This window comes from Schistocerca gregaria, chromosome X, assembly GCF_023897955.1.
Source record: "Schistocerca gregaria isolate iqSchGreg1 chromosome X, iqSchGreg1.2, whole genome shotgun sequence".
NCBI lineage: Eukaryota > Metazoa > Arthropoda > Insecta > Orthoptera > Acrididae > Schistocerca > Schistocerca gregaria.
Genome location: NC_064931.1, coordinates 414,916,668 through 414,940,354, shown reverse-complemented (window position 1 = coordinate 414,940,354; position 23,687 = coordinate 414,916,668). Strand labels below are relative to the sequence as shown.

The window sequence follows — 23,687 nt, the reverse complement described above, 5'->3', positions numbered from 1 at the left end:
GGCACAAAATATTCACCCGTACCCACACTGGGCACTGTGTGAACACAGACAGACTCTGAGAAGTGCAACAGAGCAACTGCTGTAACACGTACCAGACAGTCCTTAACTGTGTCTTCTGTATCTACCCGTGGGTGGAGCTGGTCCATACTAACATAGACTACGAAAACTACACTGGCTTCTACTCACATGTGAAGTTTAAACTGGTGTGAAGATTGTAATTGCCCATTAATCAACAAATAAGGTAGTCATTAAACTGAAAGTCTTTTCTCATTTGTTAAGCTCACCGTGTTAATGGTGGAAGTGATGATCAGACAGTAAATTATACATTGTCGAATCACATTAACGCGACTATCTGTCAAAAGCTACAAAAACCAACTTTTCCTGCGCGGACCGCCGTGAGACGTCCAGGAAGAGTATCAGTGAGGTTCTGAAACGTACCGACAGGGATGGGGAGCCATACCGGCTTCAGTGCAGTGGCCAGCTGAGCGAAGTTTCTCGGTTGAGGATCCATGGCGCGAACATGCCGATAGAGATGGTCACACAGATTGTCTATTGGGTTTAAACCCATGGGGGAGGGGAGGGGGAGAGGGGCGGGGGGGGGGGGAGGGAGGCGGTGGCCGCGGCGTTTGATGGTCAGGAAAGTACCGTTAAACTCATCGTGGTGCTCTTCGATAATTGCACGTACACAGTGAGCTGTCACATGTGCATTATCGTGCTGGTAGATGCCATCGTGCCGAGAAAAAACAAACTGTATGTAGCGGTGGATATGGTCCCCAAAGACAGATGCATTCCAGTTTGCTCCATTGTGCCTTCCAGAATGACGAAACCATTCAGTCATTCAAGGAATGCCTCGAAAATATTCCATAGACCATAACGCTCCCTCTTCCTTGCCTGGAACATTTTACACTACCGGCCATAAAAATTGCTACACCAAGAAGAAATGCAGATTATACTAGAACTGACATGTGATTACATTTTCACACAGTTTGGGTGCATAGATCCTGAGAAATCATTACCCAGAACAACCACCTCTGGCCGTAATAACCGCCTTGATAGGCCTGGGTATTGAGTCAAACAGAGCTTGGATGGCGTGTACAGGTACAGCTGCCCATGCAGCTTCAACACGATACCACAGTTCATCAAGAATAGTGGTTGACGTATTGGGCCGAGCCAGTTGCTCGGCCACCATTGACCAGACGTTTTCAATTGGTGAAAGATCTGGAGAATGTGCTGGCCAGGGCAGCAGTCGAACATTTTCTGTATCCAGAAAGGCCCATACAGGACCTGCAACATGCGATCGTGGATTATCCTGCTGAAATGTAGGGTTTCGCAGGGATCGAATGAAGAGTAGAGCCACGGGTCGTAAAACATCTGAAATGTAACGTCCTCTATTCAAAGTGCCGTCAATGTAAACAAGAGGTGACAGAGATGTGTAACCAATGGCATCGCATACCATCACGCCGGGTGATACTCCAGTATGGTGATGACGAATACACGCTTCCAATGTGCATTCACCGCGATGTCGCTAAACACGGATACGACCATCATGATGCTGTAAACAGAACCTGGATTCACCCGAAAAAATGACATTTTGCCATTCGTGCACCCAGTTTCGACGTTGAGTACACCATCTTAGGCGCTTCTGTCTGTGATGCAGAATCAAGGGTAACCGCAGCCATGGTCTCCGAGCTGATAGTCCATGCTGCTGCAAATATCGTCGAACTGTTCGTGCAGATGGTTGTTGTCTTGCAAACGTCCCCATCTGTTGACTCAGGGATCGAGACGTGGCTGCACGATCCTTTACAGCCATGCGGATAAGATGCCTGTCATCTCGACTGCTACTGATACGAGGTCGTTTGGGTGCAGCACGGTGTTCCGTATTACCCTCCTGAACCCACCAATTCCATATTCCGCTAACCGTCATCGTATCTCGACCAACGCGAGCAGCATTGTCGCGATACGATAAACCGCAATAGCTATAGGCTACAATCCGACCTTTATCAAAGTCGGAAACGTGATGGTACGCATTTCTCCTCCTTACACGAGGCATCACAACGACGTTTCACCAGGCAACACCGGTCAACTGCTGTTTGTGTATGAGAAATCGGCTGGAAACTTTCCTCATGTGAGCACGATGTAGGTGTCGCCACCGGCGCCAACCTTGTGTGAATGCTCTGAGAAGCTAATCATTTGCATATCACAGCATCTTCTTCCTGTCGGTGAAATTTGGCATCTATAGTACGTCATCTTCGTGGTGTAGCAATTTTAATGGCCAGTAGTGTACTTCAAGACTTTTCACGACTTACACGCCGATGTGGCGTAAAACGTGATTCATATGAAAAAGTCACCTGTCGCCAGTGGACATCCAGTTGCGGGACTAGTGTGTAAATTTCAGCTTTCGTCGCCGATGAACAGTTATTTGGGTGCCTGCTGTAGAGGCTCACGCACATCAAACGGTCGTTAAGGAGACACTGCTGGTAGTCCCTGCGTTCATCTGGGCGATCAGTTTCTCAACAGTTGCAAGTCTATTCGCCCGCACAAATCTTCACAGCCCTCGTCCACCCCTGTCTTCTGTGGCTCGTGGTGCATCGCAGTTCCGTCAGCGCCGGTCTTGGATAACTGGATAACGCTGTTTTGCCTTTCACGGTATGCTTCAACTACGACGGCACACAAACACTTAACAAATTTAGTCGTTTCGGAAATGCTTCCACCCTTGGCCCGAAAGCCAGTGGCGATGCTCCTTTCGACGTAAGATAAATCGCTCCGTTCCGCGTTTCTGTCTCCGCGTCACTGCGACGAGCTTAATGTACCCTCCACTGCTAGCGCCGCCACTTTCCATCTGTAAATGGTTATTGCACGTTGACGCCACACATAGGTGGTGGTCATATTGTGACTGGACCGTTTTGGTTGAATTACGCTTTAACATGCAATCTGACTCTAGATCGATTTTAGTGCACCAACGAATCATACAGCAAGAGGTAATGTTAAGTTCAAATACTGGAAACAATCCTACCATCAATCCACGATCGCACCAGACAGTTGCCGAAGTGCTCGACGAAACAAACTAGCAATAAGTAAAGTTGCACATGACCATATTTAAAAATTAACCAGGTGATTAAACACCAGCACTGAACGAATTTTCTCCACAAGTCAAACGAAATGTAAACGATATTCCATCTACACCTTCGTATTAACATTTATTCGAAGTTACTATACCGAGCGAGGTGGCGCAGCACACCAGACTCACGTACGGGAGGACTAAGATTCAGCTCTCCGTCCGGCCACCCCGATTTAGGTTTTCCGTGATTTCCCTGAATCCCTCCAGGTAAATTCCAGGGAAGGGCACGGCCAATTGCCTTCCCCGTCCTTCAATTAATCGGAGCTCGTGATCCGTCCCTGACCACTACGTTCACGGGACGTTGAACCATTATTCTACCATTCCCTCGAACTTAATATCATAGTGCTGACAGAAAACAACCGTGAGTGTTTGTATTGTTACTTCTAAATTTAAGAGAAGCAGACGCGTCTCTCCAACGCAGGTACAGAGTTCTTTAGTAGCCAATAACCTGATCGCCGAAACCTGCTGTAGCCTCGTAGAAGAGAATCTGGTTTACTCCGACAATTTCACGAAAATGTAAATATAAGCAATTAATTGGAAGGGGTATTTAGATAAATCCTTGAGACTGCGATCTCGCTTTCAAAGAAAAATCTTGTTTACTCTAGTAACTTCACGAAAGTATCAATATAAGTAATTAGGAGGCTACTAGGCTACTGAGTTAAACCTTTGAGTATACTTCCTGCGCCATGCTGTAAAATCAAAACCATCATGTCGCTAACGTCTACAGCCTATCAACACGGAAATTGTTCTACGAAAACACATTTAGATAGTTCTCGGTACAAAATAATTGCCCTGACACTGAGCAATGTACATTAAAGTATCGAATCAGGTATTTAAGTAGTATTTCTGAGAGTCGTTCCCACGATGGTGACAGTGCGAAAATGTCGGACATTTCACGATACAAACGCCTACGGACTTACATCTGTATCAAAATACCGCGCCAGTCTGGCGAAATCGGGATGAATGGCAATCGTACGTAGAAACCTTTCCATTCTGTATCTGCAACTCAACAGTATAAAGCTCAGTTTCGAGGCGCGATAATTAATGGAATATGTTCCACATATACTGAGGGTCTAGACTTTCCCTTCTGTTTCTTTTAATTCGTATTTCTCAGTATAGACGTGGCAGCATGCTTCTACGAAACAACCCGCTTCTCTTGCATTACTGAAAGTACCTGCGGCGTGAATTTTAATAGCTTTGCGGTGGGGCGGACGTAAATCCCGGGACGAAACATGACCACAACCAAAAGCACATGCACGTCTCTCTGACGATGTAAGGTAAATTGACGTGGCTTCGTTAGTCTCGCAGCCTATTTCGGCAACATAATTTCAAAGTTCATCTGCCTTTCTTGCACTTAATGAGTAGTTTCTGTTCGCTGATTTGCAAGTATTTATCTTACTTCTCTTCCGAAAGTCTTGCGTGAATAAAAATTTCAAAATATTGATAGACTATTTTGTCTTATCTTAAGCTCCCATATCGCGAAAGTACTAGCGGTATAGCAAAGATTATTAATTTCCAATTCAGTCTTCGTGAAGGCGTAAAAAATGAGAAAAGGAAGACAGACAATCGCCAATATCATTTCGTATTGTTCAAATGTGTGTGAAATCTTATGGGACTTAACTGCTAAGGTCATCAGTCCCTAAGCTTACACACAACTTAAATTATCCTAAGGACACACACACACACACACACACACACACACACACACACACACACACACACACACACACACACACACACACACACACACGACCGAGGGAGGACTCGAACCTCCGCCGGGATCAGCAGCACAGTCCATGACTGCAGCGCCTCTAGAGCTCTCGGCTAATCCCCCGCGGCCCATTTGGTATTACGTCAGTGTGCTATATCAGAAATTTCTCAAAGACGGCAGCAGTTTTATCACTTACAATTACTCATTTTATTTCACAGAAGAGGATACCTTGATTATACGCGAAAATGTGAACAGTTTACTTATATACGCTTATCTCTGAAGGCGATGGGAGTACTTTGGGGAAATTACATTAAATTGTAGGCTGCGCTACAATCCAGCAGCGGTCAGACGGCTCAAGACAGATGATGTTACTAATTAACGCACGGGTGTTTCACGCACGAGCTATGCTCCTCAGACCGAGCAGGCAACAGATTCAAATGGTTCAAATGGCTCTGAGCACTATGGGACTCAACATCTGAGATCATCAGTCCCCTAGAACTTAGAACTACTTAAACCTAACCAACCTAAGGACATCATACACATCCATGCCCGAGGCAGGATTCGAACCTGCGACCGTTGCGGTCGTGCGGTTCCAAACTGAAGCGCCTAGAACCGCTCGGCCACACCGGCCGGCACAACAGATTCAATCCCCACCCGACCATGTTGATTGTCATAATTTCCCTAAATGACAAAAAGTGAAAATGACTTGTTCCTTCTATTAGACCATTACCAATTCTCCACCTATACTTCTCAACTCTGCTAATGCGCGCTCTCTCTCTCTCTCGCTCACGCTCACGCACAAGAGTATCATTTAAACGAAGCAGTCAGTCTCGTGTTGTTCATGAAATACTGAATGTGACACTGTTTGTAACCGGCACAACGTAAACTCGTTATTAAACACACTGGTTATTGTTTCAGGAGGCCACAGTTCCTTCTTCGGTCTGCTGAATACATTCGTACACGTCGTTATGTATACATACTACATGCTGGCGGCCATGGGGCCACAGATGCGTCCATACTTGTGGTGGAAGAAATACCTCACAGCCTTCCAGATGGTAAGTAATCACCGCGTAAACTAGATAGCATTCAGGATTGAAAAGCGAGCGCAACACACACTCACTATCTTCATGAAATGTCCAGTTTTTGTCCTTAACACTACGCCATGTCCAATATACTTGTGAAAGTGATCTGTGGATGAATAACAGCTGCTGCTGCTATTATTACTATTACTTTGTCGTGTTTGTTACTAGTTTGTAGTTATTGTTCACGCTTCTGGAAATTAAAGGTAGCACAATCCGAAATGAGCCGATAACTTCTCACTACTAGAAACCAGTCAGGCCCTGGTAATAAGATAATACAAGCGAAAGCAACCAGTTAGACGACAAGTTAAAGTGAAAGACGGAGAAAAATGATATAAATGAGGGCCACTTTCTTGCCTGAGACCGTGTAGTCAGTATTAAATTCGGTATAATAACCGACTTGGTGTCCTTGGTCTATCAGCACAAGGTGGGAAGGTAGTTTGCCTCGTAATCGATAGCCCCAACACGTGTTGTCCACAGCTGAATGTGACGTAGCTACGCAGTCCTGCTGACGCGGAGGCAGGCGGCTGTGTGTAGGATGCGGCGCACGGTAGCGCCTCGTGCGGTTGTCTCGGAACTCGGGCCAGCAGACGGAAAGGGTGAGCTCATCAACTGATTCAGACACGAATCCTCCAGAGCACGGGAGCCGCATCCTCCCACTGATCTTTCCTGCAAGTAGCGGCTGCAGTGTGAACTCACAATGTAGGAAACACTCTTACAACCGCACGCCCAAGGAATCAGTATTCACCACACTCACTCTACTCTTGTGGCAGTAATACTCAAAATACATTCTGAAGTCCTTCTAAGGAGATATAAATCGTGTGTTACAACGCGGTCCAAATCTGGATGTTGGTCTGCGAGGCGTGTTCACATAGTTAAGATTGTAGGCCATCGCTCTTAAAAGGGAAAGGCTGCCGCTTGGGTAGTTTCGATGTCGGTCAGAGTCACACTTCACCGAAGAGTGGAAATTTCGTTCTCGAACGTTTCTTAAGTTTTACAAACCTAAAAAACATGTCAACAATACGAAATAATGAAGTTTCGTATAAACTTCATTTGTCACATCTAATGTTCTCTTCATTTCGAGACAATTTGTTTTGAAGAATCGGATTGCGTGCTCCAAAACTTGACCATGTCACCCCTTATCTTGATGAAAATAGATAAGTTCTGTTTAGTAGGGAAAGCGAAAACTGTATTCATGTCTACAACTGGTCTTTGGTGGAAATTTTCTGGCAGATTAAAACAGTATGCCATACTGGGATTTGAAACCGAGACATTCGTTTTCGTGGGCGAGCGTTCATAGGACTGAAATATCCAGGGATGGCTCACGTCCCATTCTCAGAGCTTTACTTCAGCCAGTGCCTCGTCTCCTAGATGCCAAACTTCACAGTTCTTCTGCATAGATTACACTGATAAAACCCCGGAAATTTCAAATCGGGGCACACTACGGAGCGGAGTGAAAATTTATACTGGAATTTAGTAATTTAAACTTGTCAGAACAAGCTTTGAAGTTGTACACATGTATTTACCTTTCTAAATTGTAGGAATGCGGTATGATGATAGCAGATACTCACTTTTTTCCGAGGGAATTCCACAGTTGTAACCTAGAATTAAATGAGGCTCTTAATAAATGATTCAAATTCCTGTGCAGACGGTTCCTTACAGTGGAAACGTGAACCATTCGATGTACTCTAGTTTGAAGGTTTGGGTAGTAGCAATAGCACCTGATTACTGCCCTCGTCATTTACCGAATAAAAAAGGTGGAATAGAGTCTGTCAGACTCCGGTATGCAATGGACGCATAGCTGAGGTTGACACTGACTCTCCAATACCGGAAGCCCATGTGATGGACATAAAAGAAGGCTGTTTTAGACCACTTTAATGTTGTTTGTAGTCTCATACCTAGTTACCTCTTCTTTGAAGTCTCGCAGCTGTTTCTGCTTTCAAGTCATACTTCAGTACTTAAGAAAAGAATAGGCTTAAGTCTTTTTTTTTATTTTAAAATTAGAAACCTCTCCTTTCCCTGCTGTGCCTCGAATAATTTCCGTCGTTTATGGATGAGAGGGTGAACGATTTCACATTCGCCGTTGGAGGTCACAAAAGTTTCGTTACGTAATAGTATAGTAGTACCAACCTCACTGGGTCATTTTCATAGATATGTAGTAACATTGAGTGTTTTGGACTCAAAGCTTTTGCTGTTCATTTTTCGTACTGGCCAGAACTACGTATGTCCTTCCCACCATACGAAAATAAAAAAGAGATTCCAACGGTTGTCTGTTGGCTGGTTTTTAAAGACACTCGTTGCAGCCATCGACTCGTGAATCTCTCTCTTCTTCAGAACATGATCCGTTGTAAGTTCAGGTTGCTTCGTGTTGTTCAAAATACGGATTGCGGTGATGGAACCAAAGCACTTACACTATAAGATCAAAAGTATCAGGGCACCTGCATGAAAAAGACTTAAAAGTTCCTGACGCTCACTATCGGTGATCCTGTAATTCAGTATGGTGTTGGCCCACGCTTAGCCTTGATGACAGCTTCAACTCTCGCAGGCATACCGTTCAATCAGGTGCTGGAAGGTTTCTTGGGGAATGGCAGCCCATTCTTCACGGAGTTCTCCACTGAGGAGAGATATCGATCTAGGTCGGTGAGGCCTGGCACGAAGTCGGCGTTCCAAAACATCGCACAGGTGTAGACAGGATTCAGGTCAGGACTCTGTGCAGACCAGTCCATTACAGGGATGTTACTGTCGTGTAACCACTCCACCACAGGCCGTGCATTATGAACAGATGCTCGAACGCGTTGAAAGATGCAATCGCCATTCCCGGATTGCTTTTCAACAGTGGGAAGCAAGGAGGTGCTCAAAACATCAATGTAGGCCTGTGCTGTGATAGTGCCACACGAAACAGCAAGGGCTGCAAGTCCCTCCACGAAAGACACGACCACATCATAACAAAAACAACACCACCACCACCACCACCACCACCACCACCACCACCACCACCGAAACTTACTGTTGGCACTACACATGCAGGCAGATAGCGTTCACCGGGCGTTCGCCATACCCACAAGCTGCCATCGGATCGCCATATTGTGTACGGTGATTCGTCACTCCACACAACGTTTTTCCACAGTTCAATCGTCTAATGTTTAAGCTCCTTACACCAAGAGAGGCGTCGTTTGGCATTTACCGGTGTTCCTCACCTCCCGCGTAACTGGCATAGTACTTGCAGTGGATCCTAATGCAGTTTGGAATACCTGTGTGATGGTTTGGATAGATGTCTGCCTATCACACATTACGACCCTCTTCAACTGTAAGGTCTCTTCAGTCAACAGACGAGGTCGGCCTGTACGCTTTGCCGCTGTATGTGTCCCTTCACGTTTCCACTTCAATATCACATCGGAAACAGTGGATCTATCGATGTTTAGGAGTGTAGCCGTCACGCGTACAGCCGTATGACACAACTGACACCCAATCACCTGACCACTTTCGAAGTCCGTGAGTTCCGCGGAGCGCTCCATTCTGTTCTCTCACGATGTGTAATGACTACTGAGGTCGCTTATATGATGTACGTGGCAGCACAATGCACCTTATATGAACAACGTATGTTTTTAGGTGTGTCCGGATACTTTTGATCTCAGTGTACATCGGTTCGACAGGCGTTAATGTTTTTGGTGAAGATCTTTTTTACTGCAATAAAATTTGCATATAAACAGTGAACTTCGTAGTCTGGATCAGGCCACGTGCACTCTTCAAGGCCATTTCAATTAAGTTCAACGTTTCAGCTTCATGCTTGGGAATTAAGACATGCTAGTGTGCGGGGTGCTGCTTTTGCCGGAGTAATATCAGTGAAATTTCTTGTCTTCCTCGTAGAACTCTGCCTTCATGTGGTACCGACAACGACACGTAATCGAATCTCTAGTTTGCTCTTAGGAAACATTCCTAATTGAATGGACCGAATTTACTAAATGAAACGAACATCTATACTTGCGGCAACATTTATATAAATCTTACCGTTGGTTCTGATCGCCGTTTAAAGCCTCAGTAATTCTCTGACTGCGAAATACGAACTTTGCTGAACAAAATGAAACCCTATATGATTAGTAGTATTTCCGTATGTTGAGATTTTTAAGAAGCAATCCTTTATTAGAGTTAACAGTGTTTCATTTTCGTCGTTTATAGCCCCCAGTGGTCAACGAACTTTCTTGTATTGGTACAGTGTGTAGTAATTCATAGTATCCTGATCTCTCTCTCTCTCTCTCTCTCTCTCTCTCTCTCTCTCTCTCTCTCTGTGTGTGTGTGTGTGTGTGTGTGTGTGTGTGTGTGTGTGTGTGTGTGTGTGTGTGTGTGTGTGCAGAGTTATTCATTTCGCAACAATCCTAGAACTGTGTGTGTGTGTGTGTGTGTGTGTGTGTGTGTGTGTGTGTGTGCAGAGTTATTCATTTCTCAACAATCCTAGAACTTTTATCCTAATTATATCGTGATGCGCCTATGCTGAAGATTATTCTGAAATAGTTTATTAATGTTTTCAGTGTTTTCCCATGTTTATGTATGTATATATGAGACCACGTAGAATCAGTATCCCATAATGTACCCATTGTCTTGTGTAGTCGAGCATCCTGATAAAGTGGTTAGTACTGAGCCTACCGTTGACCTCTCCCTCCCCTTGTAATCACTGGAAATCCAGATATCAGAACCACCAGTTTCCGAAAATATTTCGCTGCTATACAAAATGCAGCAAGTGTTTTGCACGACTAACCCTCAAGGAACCGATACTTACTGTGTAGTCATGCCGAAGCTATAGTGTTTCCCATTGCGATCATATATTTGTCAGGACTAAAGTAATTTCGCCACGGCTTTGCGTGACATTGCAAGCACAGTGAACTACGATACGACTAGAGACCACGAGTAAACTTGTTTCCGTCTATCGAGAGATACACACGCTACACCGCCCCTGCCCTTTTCTCTCGATTGTTGCTCTGCATCTAGTGTAAGTGTGGACTATGAACGATGTTAATATAGCCAGCTAACCAGAAAGGGATTGTACTCAAATTGTAGAAGAGATTAAGAAACCAGTTTAAGAAAAATCAATCAGTCTGGAAATTAACTTACACTGATACAGCCCCTTCTTTATCCAATTTCGCAGAAATTAGAGGTAATAGAATAATCTCTGATCGGTTGGATCATCAGTAGTTGGAAACGACTGGTTTTCCGAAGTTAAATTTCCACTGGTGGCAGGAGTAACGTAGGACAAAACTATATACATCTAGAGCCTTGGATGTCAAATTCTTTCATGACGATGGTATAACAATATGTAATTATTCATTTCACTGGCAATAAGATATCACGAAACATCGATCTGAAATTCTGTAGTTCATTCGAAACTAAAGACAATTTCGTGTTCACCGCTTGATACTTTCCCGTACGAAATCAGAAGGCATGTAACTGAAATTGTATTTTAGCACTTACGAATCACGTGTCCTAAGCTGATTTTTCCCAAGGGTACGGTGACGCCAACTTTTTTTTTTAAAAAAAGAATTCTTAACCAAACTACGCCTTTCAGCTGAAAAGATAATTCTTTTTCGCGCATTATGCGGTCAGATGTCAATGTGTGGTAACAACAGATGGATTTGTACTCTCCTGGTGTGTTCTTTACGAGTGCTTATCAAGAAATTAATAAAGGCTGCGCTATAGTAATTTCCTCCTGTCTAAATATATCCAATGACGAGTCTTTCACGTGTCACTTATCTTCCACCAACGTCCTTCTGTTAACGCATGCCATTTCTTTGAATTAACATTTCACACTTTAATGCTCAGCTCGGATTCCACGGTTGATGCACAGAGAGATGATGTAAATTTCTGAGAATCTTGGCTTATATGACCGTACCAAGGACGAATTAATATTTAAAAAGGCAATATTACGGCTCGTTTTTAAATTATCCACAGCAGATGGAACGAGGAAAGAATACTCGGAATTTCATTAAGAGCGGCAAATTTGATTTCATAGTTGTTGCGTTCTTCGGGCGGCTCCGTAGTGCGCCAAGTAGCGAAAACAAGATGGCGAGCCGGAACTGGATCCTAACTATGCGATGAGACTAAGCGTGAAATTAAGTCTTTCACATCCTTTCAGGCGAATGCTTTCATTGGCATTCACAGTCACATATAATCAGTGCGTAATTGTTTAACACACCAAATACCAATAACTAAAAAGAAGTTATATATGGAATAAAAATAGCTGCCAGTTGCGGAAGATAATTCAAAAGCTCTTTAGTTAGGTTTCAACCCTTATAAATGGTAGTTCTTCAGAAGTCTTCATTCGAAATAAGTATACACAGGTAAATGCAACGTTCAAAACATTAGGATGTTCTAAAACACTACCTACGTATAGTGGAGGTTATTACAATATACAATAAAATTACGTCCACTTGTTACGATAAATACAAGCAGAATGGCCAAATGCAAACACAGCAGTGTGGCCGACAGGCCAAGTGCCTAACATTTGAAAAAGCCAAAAGTTATTAATTAATAAAATAAGCCACAACTGTAGTGTTACATGCTGACCATGATGTGCCGCCAACAGGCTGTCATAATTAAAATTGACATTCGTGAAAACAGCCATCTGGCTTTGTCATGCTTTAATACATAGATGTGACGTGTGTGACCAGTAACGGCTAAACATGCAACTATCGAGGCAACATTAATGTGTGAACAGAAATTGAGAAAACTGCGCCAAGATGGCACTGATACACCCTGTGGTCTATATCCACAGCAAACATCTAATTTAACTGTACCACATGCTAAAACCGAAACATTTTTATAACAGTCTCTGAAGACAGTGAGTGACAGAAGCAAAAATTGTTACAATAGGACAACTAGGCTTGTGAAAATTACATTAGAAGTGACGTCATTACACAGACATGTTAAACGTTTTATTGGCAACGCTTATGAAGAGCTTGACCTTCAGAAAACAGAGTAGCACGATGTAATAATTATGTTAATTCAAGCACAGTACGACAACCATCTAAGATATTTTTATGTTTAAATTGCAGTTAGTCGTTAAAAATTAAATCCTTATTGTTGAAACTGTGTTTAAAAATTTGAGGTTCTTCCAATAAATCGAACCTATATACTTCCTACTCTCTTCACAAAATAGCTTTATCTTCCAAATTACTAGGGGAATGTCCGATTTGAAAGAGATGTTTAGCGTATGTGGAGCCATGAATATCAGTATCCCACTTTCCCAGTAAATATTCATTGTTCCTCGTTTTAATTGCCGTCTTCGTCTGACCTTCATAAAATGGGTTGAAACAGAGGTCAAGAGCTTTTGGTTACTACCTTCCGCAACTTTTTTATTCCATATATTACATATGCACAGTTGCAACCATGCTTAAGATTCTTTAAAAAAGTTTAATGCACACAGGACGAAGGTTGAGAAAAAGTAGAAAACAGCATAGAATACTTCCATCCCCAGACGTAGAGACGATAGTAAAATCTAGCCATCACAAATAAGTGTTAACTAGCAGAGAAGTCGGAAAACGAAAATGGCAGAAAACTACTATCTGCTCAATACACATACGGGGAACACGTGTTTTGTAGCTAGTGCCAACACGTAGAAGAAAAACACTTAGATGGTTTTATGTATGTTATCAGCTATAAATCACTTTCGCCAGAGACATCGATCAAATATCGTGGCGTGACAGCTTACGCCGAATAGAATACGATCGAGCGACGCTGTGGCTCTTGTAACAGAGTACAGAAAAGCCAGGTCACGGTTTAATGGGATACTTCTAAAATGGTGTGGTTTATCTCTGGCTTACAAGTCAGTCGTACGACTCAGCTCGTCCTTCTCTGATCTTTGCAAAGCTTCATAATTACTGACTGAAAAATATTCAAAGAATTGTGCGATATGTGGCGGATTCGCTAACTGGGAAAAAGTTAACTTAATGAATTCCACTGAGAACAGTGCCCATAAATGGAAACTCTCTCATATATAATGTTAAACTTTTGGCACAAGTTGTGCAATCATTTTACTACTGAAGAGAATGCTCAATACTGATACATCAAAGTGGTGGAGGAAGGAAATGAAACTTCAGAACATATAGCGGCTACTGTTAGCAATTACAAAACGTTTTCCCTATTGATCACTGATTTTGAGGTTAGCTATGGAATGGACCGTGCCAAGGTCACAAACAGACTTTAGCATATCTCTCTTGATTCTGTGAACGTAGTGGTCACGGGGTACTCATTCCTAACACGGAAGGTGACCTGTTACGTGAAAAAGTGCAAGCCACCACATTCCAAACAGTCATGTGTAGATCGTATAAATGTGTGTTTGGAGGGACCAGTATCCTAATAAGTTTCTGAAAACACGGTAGGAACGTTAGAAAGTATATCTGAAGAAATTGGAGATTCCGTTCCGAAGGCTTTTTGAACCTCAGTATGCTTTTTCACTCATGTACGTCAGTATATTTCGTACATATAGGAATACATTCATTGATGTCACCGAGAGGACGTCTGACAAGACGTGTGGCCCCTCCACGGGCGTGCTCGGTAAGCTGCAAGTTTAGTTTGCAGTCACGAAGCTCGGCAGCAAGTTGAGCCCTGCTGCACGTGTCTGGGAGAATGCTGGTGCTGCAGCTCGTCAGCAGCACACGCAAACTTTGTCAAAACGTTTCGTAATGTGCACTTCTTCTTACGGCTGGCTATTGTTCTTGCCCAAGTCAGGTAGAAACTGCAAGCAAAACAGTGTCACCAGTCGCACCTGCAAAGTGTCACATGTCGAGAATCCTGGAGTGTGCGATAGTACAACGAAATTGAAATATCAGCTGAAGACACACAGTACAGCTTCCTTTTCAATTTGCAAGAGATGATTTTACTGAATCTGCCTTCTTTATGGCTCAGACGGTGACATTCGCAGCACTTGAGATCAAATTATCAGCTCAATGTCTGTCGTAAGGAATTAAAGAATTGTGGGAGTACAGTCGCCGCCTCAAAGTTTTCAGTATTGTGCTCGAACATGTAACCTATGCTGCAATGTAAACAACAAAACTAAATCGCTATCATGTGTGAAGTGTCACAGGTCTAATTTGTAACCTGCGTGTTAACGTGACCGCTTCCGCAACGAAGAGGTATGCTGGATGCGTATCGAATCCTCCCGGAGAATGTACGACGAGAGGTCGGTGTGTCGGTCAGCCTGGATGTGGTTTTTAGGCGGTTTCGGAAATGCTTCCACTCTAGGTCCGAAAGCCAATGATCATGTCCTTTTCGACGTCAGATAAATAGCTCAGTTTCCGCATTACGACGACAAATGCACTGTTTTCCGCGTCTCTCGGACTTGTTTCACGTACCTTCCACTGTCACCAGCAGTCTGTGAGTAGTTACTGCACTTGGACGTCGAACATTCTCGGTAGTCACACTGAAGTGACTCGATGTTTGATTTGTGGTGGCGCTCAACTGCGCAGTCACCAGCGCCCGTACAAATTCCCAATCTGTGCACAGTCCAATCTAGCCACTTCCACGAACTATGAGGACAACACACACCCAGTCCATGGGCAGAGAAATCCCCAAACCGGTCAGAACTGAAGCCCGGGACCCAGTGATTCAGAGGTAGCAACGCTAGCTACTAGACCACGAGCTGCGGACTAATGTGACTGCACCGTGTAATTTGCAGAACACTGATGTCCATTAATCCCCATGAACATATCTTCCATGATATCAGGTGCTACTGGCCCCTCTACTTCATTTGACATTTTGTACGGTAGATGCTATGTTCCTGTGCTACACTGATTTAACTAAAAGTCATTCAGTTATTTGCAGTTTGAAAGCGGTGGCGGAGGCTACTTGACGTCACATATATGGAGTGTCTTAGATTTATTTCTTATACCAGGTGATCAAAAAGTCAGTATAAATTTGAAAACTGAATAAATCACGGAATAATGTAGATGGAGAGTTACAAATCGACACACCTGCTGGGAATTACAGAGGGTTTTATTAGAACCAAAAAATACCAACGTTCAATAAATGTCCGACAGATGGCGCTTCATCTGATGAGAATAGCAATAATTAGCATAACAAAGTAAGACAAAGCAAAGATGATGATCTTTACAGGAAATGCTCAATATGTCCACCATCGTTCCTGAACACTAGCTGTAGTCGAGGAATAATGTTGTGAACAGCACTGTAAAGCATGTCCGGAGTTATGGTGAGGCATTGGTGTCGGATGTTGTCTTTCAGCATCCCTAGAGATGTCGGTCGATCAAGATACATTTGTGACTTCACGTAACCCCAAAGCCAATAATCGCACGGACTGAGGTATGGGGACCTGGGAGGCCAAGCATTACGAAAGTGGTGGCTGAGCACACGATCATCACCAAACGACACGCGCAAGAGATCTTTCACGCGTCTAGCAATATGGTGTGGAACGCCATGCTGCATAAACATCGTACGTTCCAGCAGGTGTTTATCAGCCACGCTGGGGATGAAGCGATTCTGTAACATATCTGCGTACCTCTCACCCGTCACGGTAGCAGTTACAAAACCAGAATCACGCATTTCCTCGAAGAAAAAGGATCGATAACGGTTCTAATAAAACCCCATGTCATTCCAAGCATGTGTGTCAATTTTTACATCTCCATCTACATTATTCCGTGGTATATTAAGTTTTCAAATTTGTACTGACTTTTTGATCACCCGGTACTTACCAATACAAAAGTCTTGAAATACAAAACACACATCTCCAGCTAGTTCGATCACACAATTGAAAACATGTTTCTAAAATCACTGCGCACAAGTACTACATTTTAAATTTTTAAATGAGAAAACTGTTACATAAAATTGTGAAGAGAAATATTGGAGCACTGAGACTTTCCGATCGCAGAGCTGTGATTTGGTTTATCCTATTACAGGTGCAGTTCGTGCTGATGATGGTCCACGCTTTCCAGCTGCTGTTCATCGAATGCGACTATCCGAAGGGCTTCGTCTGGTGGATCGGCATGCACGCTCTCATGTTCTACTTCCTCTTCTCTGATTTCTACAAACAAGCCTACAGAAACGATAGGAAAAGCAAGAAGGTTTGAAACAAATCTTACAATATTCGTCAACAAAACAAAAGCGGCAGTTGACAGCGAGCAGACTTCACTTCAGCTAATGAAGCCTTTGGCATCGTGGAAGTGAACTGCTTACGAATTGCGCATTCATGGAGAAAAAAATCTCTTAAATGTCCTGAAACTGGATAAAATTCTTTCGGTTTCCTTGCCGCGTTAGTTTTCAATATGTCAAGCTTTCGGCGGCTTCTTTAGTTATATACAGGAACTGTGAAACATAACTGCTTCTTCGCTGGTATTCTGTGTGTAACAGTCTACCGACTTACTTAACAGCGCGGTCACGTAAAGATACCATTAAAACATACCACTGCAAAAAAGAGAATTTTATCTAAGTATTTCGTCGAGAACAACTTTTACATTACCTGGTTTCTCATCTTATTAGAATATCCGCGCAACTGTATTTTGCTTTCAGAAAACTACTGCTGAGTTTCTCAGATTGCTTTTATTGCATATCTGTATGTGGGCTTGCTGCTGAAAGCCAAACCGATTTACACGCTCTGTTCACAGGATGACGATGCCACTGCAGTGACAAGCAACAAAACTGAAGCAGTTACAGAGAATGGACACCTGAAAGAGGTTGAAAAGAAGGATGCGGCAAATGGAACAGTGCATAGTTCAATGAACGGATATCTCCAACACTCAGAGTCAAATGTAAGTATTCTGCAGCCCTCTTTTTGAATGTTGAAACGTCCCCTTTGAACAATTATACACGAATGTGCTTAAACTGACACACATTATTTTTAGAGCAACGCAATCTGACTTCCAAAATCCCTACAAAAGAATGGCCGTGACTAACATTAACCTATACCTTTCACAAATCACTTACCTCACCAAAAATCTTCGTTACTCGAACTACTGCAATACTGCCAGCTAAATAAAAGATTCAAACTACGGAAGGCACTAACTATCGATAGGGATAGTTAGCAAATGAAAGATTTTAATAGAGAACAAACAATGTGTTTACCTTAATAGTCATAATATACATATCAGTTCATGACATCCATTCTTACAAATTTCAAAACTCCATCTCTCTCCCCACATCCACCACTGCTGGCGGCTCACCTCCAACTGAGCAACGCTACGCGCTGTTAACATCCAGCCGCCCAACACTACAATGGCGAGTATTACAACAATGTCAACCAGCCACAGACTGCACACAGCACAGTCAGTGATCCTCATACAGAGCGCTACGTGGCGTTACCAACAAAAAAAAAAAACCTAAACAGCCTACTTACAATATGTATTCAAAGAAATGAAAACTGATGAGACAAGATCGCAGTTTAGCGTGGCTAACAAGGCAGTAAGTTTCTCGAATCCCACTAAATCTGATACCAGTGACATTTCTGGGAAATTTCAGATATTTTGTTACACTGAAGTTACACAGGGTGTAATATATATTTCTATTGGTGACTGAGGACGGTGTCCTGAATAACATCACATCAGTGCTTACACTTATGAACCGAAACATTAACCACTTGCTTAATAGCTTTTGTCAGTCTTTGGAACGAAACAAAACGCTGATTCTGCGTATCAGGGATCCGACAGTTTGTTGGAACATTTATGCAAGTATGTGCCATGAAATGTCTACGCACGTCATGAAATTCGCTTCAATAACGGGGCGCTGATTTGCGCACGCGGCGATTGCGGCCGATAGCGACCCAGGTGGGTTCCATAGGATTTACATCAGGCGAATTTGGGCACCGAGACATAGTGGGTTCACTATAATGCTCCTCAAACCCCTGCAACACGGTTCTGGCCCAGAGACACGGACAATTACACTACTGAAACATCACATCTTTGCCGGGGAACACACAAAGCGTGAAGGGATGCAGATGGTTCGCAGCTACCAGCATCTCTTACATTACTACCGCAGGTCCCAGGTAAGTGCAGGAGAATGTCTCCCATAGTATAACACTGCTCCCACCAGTCTGCGTCCATGGTGCGCTGCACGTTTCGAGCCGCCTTTTACCTTGATGATGGCGTCTGTAGAGCCAACCATCGACCTAATGTAGCAAAAATGTGACTCACCCGAAGAGCCGCCACGTTTCCATTGATCGACGATAGATTGCCGATGGTCCCGTGCCCACTGCAATCTTCATTGACGCTGTCGTTCGGTCAACATGTGAACACGTAGAGGCGGTTTGCTGCGAAGCTCCAGGTTCAACAATGTACGATGAACGGTGCACTCCGAAAACACTTGTGCGTCCACCAGCTTCACTTGTGCTCCTTCGGCAGAGATGCTACAGGTGCCACAAATCACCCTCCATCCTACTTTACAGAGCAGACAAGCCTCTGAACCCCACTTTCTGTGAAGAGCCTAGTGGTGGTTTCACTATCCTTCTACCTCTTTTCGTAGATTATTACGGCAGTAGCACGTGAATATTCAACAAGCTTCGCCGTTTGCGACATACTCGTTCACAGGTTCTGCGTAATAATAATCTGCCGTTTGTCAAAGTCTCTTATCTCAAAGGCTTTCCCCGTTAGCAGCCCATATCGTAGCTAGTGTGATCCCCCGTCAGTGTCTGTTGCGCTTACATACTTTCGTCACACAGCGTCACGTGCCCGCAACACCAGTAAATGTCGTAACAGTGCAAACTGAAATGACACTCCCTTATTCACAAATGGCAGGGTTCAGTCCCCGTCCAGGGATAAAAATGTAGCAACTGCATAGTTTCCCAAATCACCTAAGATGACCATCATTAGGGTGCCTTCGAGAAGGGTATGGGCAATTTTCTGCCTCCCTGCTGCCTCCGCCTCCGCGTTTAACCCTAATGTCCATACTTTCCTTCACACCGATCTCGCTCAAACTCGACATCTTCGATAAACAAAGCTAGACAATATGTTCAAGAAATTTAACAGATTTCATAGCAGAGGAACCTCTGTGAATTTCATTAATAAAAATTTGTGTGAACTACACGAAATTTACCCAAGCTATGTTTGTCTTAAAGTAAATTACAATTAAATATTTGTTGTATCTGTTGCAGGTTGATGGGGTAAGATCGCGAGCGAAAGAAGCTGCTCCACTGAAGGAATCAGATATAGGAGACGAGTCATCGAAAAACGTCTCCGAAATTGGTTTCTGGGAGCGATTTACCACGAACTTTCCAATGTTTTGTATACCTGACCAGACAGTTCTCTTGCAAAATCACTAGTGAAATCGCCAAGTAACTTATTTTTTGTACATATTAGTGCAAGCACTTCCGAATATAATGGACGTGAGTATGTTAAGAGTGTATGTTAGTAATTTTGTGCATGTGAGACTGAATCTAGTGTAGGTTCAGTTCATATCTGTGATCAAAGACAACAGCAGAAGGAATTTGAATGTGCTGTCCAACGAAAGGAACAGAGACTCACCTGATGGACCGCATCTCCTCGGTCAACATCCATTCATACAGTAAATGTGCAGTGTTCTGATTATTATAATTTACGTTAGGTTCAACTGAAGAACCGTAATTATTGGTGTACGGTGAATCTTATGACAGAATACTGGCGTGTAACAGCAGTGAAGATGATAGTCACTTCCTTGGAAGTAAAATCCAAATCACTTAATTCCTCTTAACAGGAGGGTTTGTAAAGAGTCACAATGTACAGTCGTGTATGGTCTACCAAAGTTGAAGTTCAGATAATGATTTGTTTGTCTAAGTATTTGGATTTAGTTATCAAACATATTTGGTATCGCCAAACAGATAACCAAATCTGATTTTTGTGAAAGAGACCACGAAAGAGAGAAGCTTTATCGATAAACAAAACGTATAGTATACAGTTTGATGAGTGACGCTAAAGAGAGCGCCTGATGTGTCGAGGCGTCGCTGGTGACGCTTTTGTGGCAGTGGTCGCGGCGAGCACTTGGCGTCCGCAGTTTTCTCAGAGAATCCTGCGCCCACATAGCAAAGTAAGAATAGGTGACCCGTGATTTGAGAGGGGTCTTGAGCGTGTACGAAAACAGGCTTTTTGTGAAAAATCAGTCATTTGGTTCAAACTATGACGCTTTTAGTATTTCACTGCATGTTGTAAATAAAACAAAAGATCTTCGGAATATGAGAAATATTTGTTAATGGTTGGTCAAACTGATTTATTTGTGTAACTTGTATAAATTTTGCAAAAACAATGACCGTTAATTTAATCGCGGATTACATGTTTTCATAGTCTTTTGTAAATTTGCTACATATTGCGTTCGTTGAGAACGATGCTGTTGTTTTTCTTTTGTAACATTCTTAAAATTTAAATGCGTTGCATATCAGATTTTTAATAAATTCACTTTGTTATCGATTGTTTGTTTGTTTTCGTCCCTCCTTCCTTTGCAACCCGCTAATTGCATACACTCTCAACAAGCAACACGATCACTTTTCACGTACCTACCATAGTATCCATAACTATACTTCTGTTTCCTGATAGCTTCTACTGATGACCAAACACAGTAACAGTAAAACACAAGCGTAGCAATAAAAATGATGCGAAGATGCAGGATGTCATAACCATCATATTTCAGTAAACGGAAGAGGAAAAAATATTATCGTCCCAACTCCCCCCGTGCTGTGTGTTCTTTTCCGTGTTTCAACGGGCCACTGTCAGATCAACCACATAATCAGTCGGTCAAAACGGATGAACCCTAAAATAGAGTAATTTTTTTTAAGTCTGAAGAAGTCTAGGGCAGAATTCAGTACCGCATTTATCGATGTCGGTTTACTCTCCTCCCCACCCCTCCCCCCCCCCCTGCCCCCCTCGCCCCCCTACTTTTTTGGGGGGGGGGGAGGGGGGAGGTTTGGTTGGTTTTACACAATAATCGCTATCCCACATTGGGCCAGAAATGTCACACTAAACAGATAAACACTTGACATAAAAAGTTTTCGTAAGAAGAGAATATATTTCAGCATGTTAATATGTTCTGGGAATACCAATGAAAGTTTATCACAGTGAGAGAGCTCCAACTAATAAGTAGGTCGTAACTTCGACCTTTGCTCTATAGAAAAATATTCAAAATTGTATTAAGAACTGGAAGCAGCAATCTTGGAGGTGAATAAACTAACAATACTACTTTTTGTGTGATTTTCTCAACTTCGTGCTCTGAAATTACTAGTGTCAGGCCTCAGAGATTTTTATGTAAAAACTCCTAATCTTGTTAAATAAATCACACGTTATAACGTTCTGTTGTGGTTGGCAGGAGAGCCAACCGTGTTCCTAAAGGAGGCCGAAATGCACGCGTTTTAGCTCACGCATGCTGGCGTGAGGTCTGCAACATGACAATAGAATTATAATTGAGAAAAACGGATGTAGCTGGTGGAATACTTAAATTTAATGCATTAATGACGAACGTCGCTCTTCATGGTACATGATTCACAATATCAATAGTACGGATACTGGCGCCTTGCTAGGTCGTAGCAAATTACGTTGCTGAAGGCCAAGCGAACTATCGTCTCGGCAAATGAGAGCGTAGAAGTCAGTGAACCATCGCTAGCAAAGTCGGCTGTACAACTGGGGCGAGTGCTAGGAAGTCTCTCTAGACCTGCCGTGTGGCGGCGCTCGGTCTGCAATCACTGATAGTGGCGACACGCGGTTCCGAAGTATACTACCCGACCGCGGCCGATTTAAAGGCTACCACACGTTCCACATCTTTTTCCTTCATTTTTGCAGCCATCTCACACAAGAGGGCTCCGAACTGTAGCGTGTAACATGGTGGTAAGTAAGCCGGCCGGTCGTGGCCGAGCGGTTCTAGGCACTTCAGTCGGGAACCGCGCGACCGCTACGGTCGCAGGTTCGAATCCTGCCTCGGGCATGGATGTGCGCGATGTCCTTCGGTTAGTTAGGTTTAAGTAGTTCTAAGTTCTAGGGGACTGATGACCTCCGATGTTAAGTCCCATAGTGCTCAGGGCCATTTTGAACCATGGTGGTAACATAACTGTCAGAGCATGACGGACAGCGCGCTATAATAGAGTTCCGAATTCGAAGAGTTCGTCCACACGTGGAGCCCCTTCTGCTACAACATGACAGTGCCAGCCAACACATGAGTGCTGCAACAATCAGACGGCTTGGGTTCATCATTATCAGTCATCCTCCATACAGTCCCAACTTGGCTCCATCAGATTTTCGTATGTTTGCGAAACTTAAAGAACACATTCGAGGACTTCACTTTCATATTGATGATCTGATGCAAGCACAGGTGAGGCTGTGGCTTCGTCAACAATTTCACATCCTACAGTGACGGTATCAACATACTGGCTTCTCGTTGGGAGAAATTTGTTCGTCGCCAGAGTAACTATGTTCGGAAATAAACATGCAGACATAAAGAATAAAAGTGTACAATATTAAGGAAGTTTGTTCTGTTTGAAAGTCTTGGAGTTTTCCCATTAAAAAAAATTTAGGCTTTACTTTTTAGCACCTTCTCGTAGCATCAAATCGAGAATCCACAACCGACCGTCGTCATCTGCGGTGAGAGGAACAAATCTTTAGAAGATTCCAGGTAAATACATAAATACTGCAGGATGGGCTTGATGAAGTCAACGATAGCCCTTGCGTGTACGGCAGTGTAACAACCAGATACCAGGGCGCTTCATTTCAACGAAGCGAAAGTGTTGTAAATGACGTAACCAAATACAGGAAAATCCGTAGGATCAGCTGACTCTGTTTACATAAATCCAGTATACTGAGCGTAGATAGTCGAAAAGACCTGATACCGTGTGACTACA

The 23,687-nt window shown here is 43.3% G+C and overlaps 1 protein-coding gene across 2 annotated transcripts in view; it reads left to right on the top strand.

The window, feature by feature from the left end:
- The window catches only part of LOC126297673 (elongation of very long chain fatty acids protein-like), a 173,301-nt gene extending 152,028 nt beyond the window's left edge, over positions 1 to 21,273 (top strand). For both annotated transcript variants that reach the window (XM_049988779.1, XM_049988780.1), the window contains exons 7-10: positions 5,748 to 5,884; positions 16,807 to 16,971; positions 17,512 to 17,655; positions 19,989 to 21,273. In XM_049988779.1, the coding sequence (XP_049844736.1) occupies positions 5,748 to 5,884; positions 16,807 to 16,971; positions 17,512 to 17,655; positions 19,989 to 20,156 (614 nt within the window). In that variant the 3' untranslated portion in view covers positions 20,157 to 21,273. The remainder of the gene's footprint in view (positions 1 to 5,747; positions 5,885 to 16,806; positions 16,972 to 17,511; positions 17,656 to 19,988) is intronic.
- The last annotated feature ends 2,414 nt before the right edge of the window (positions 21,274 to 23,687 follow it).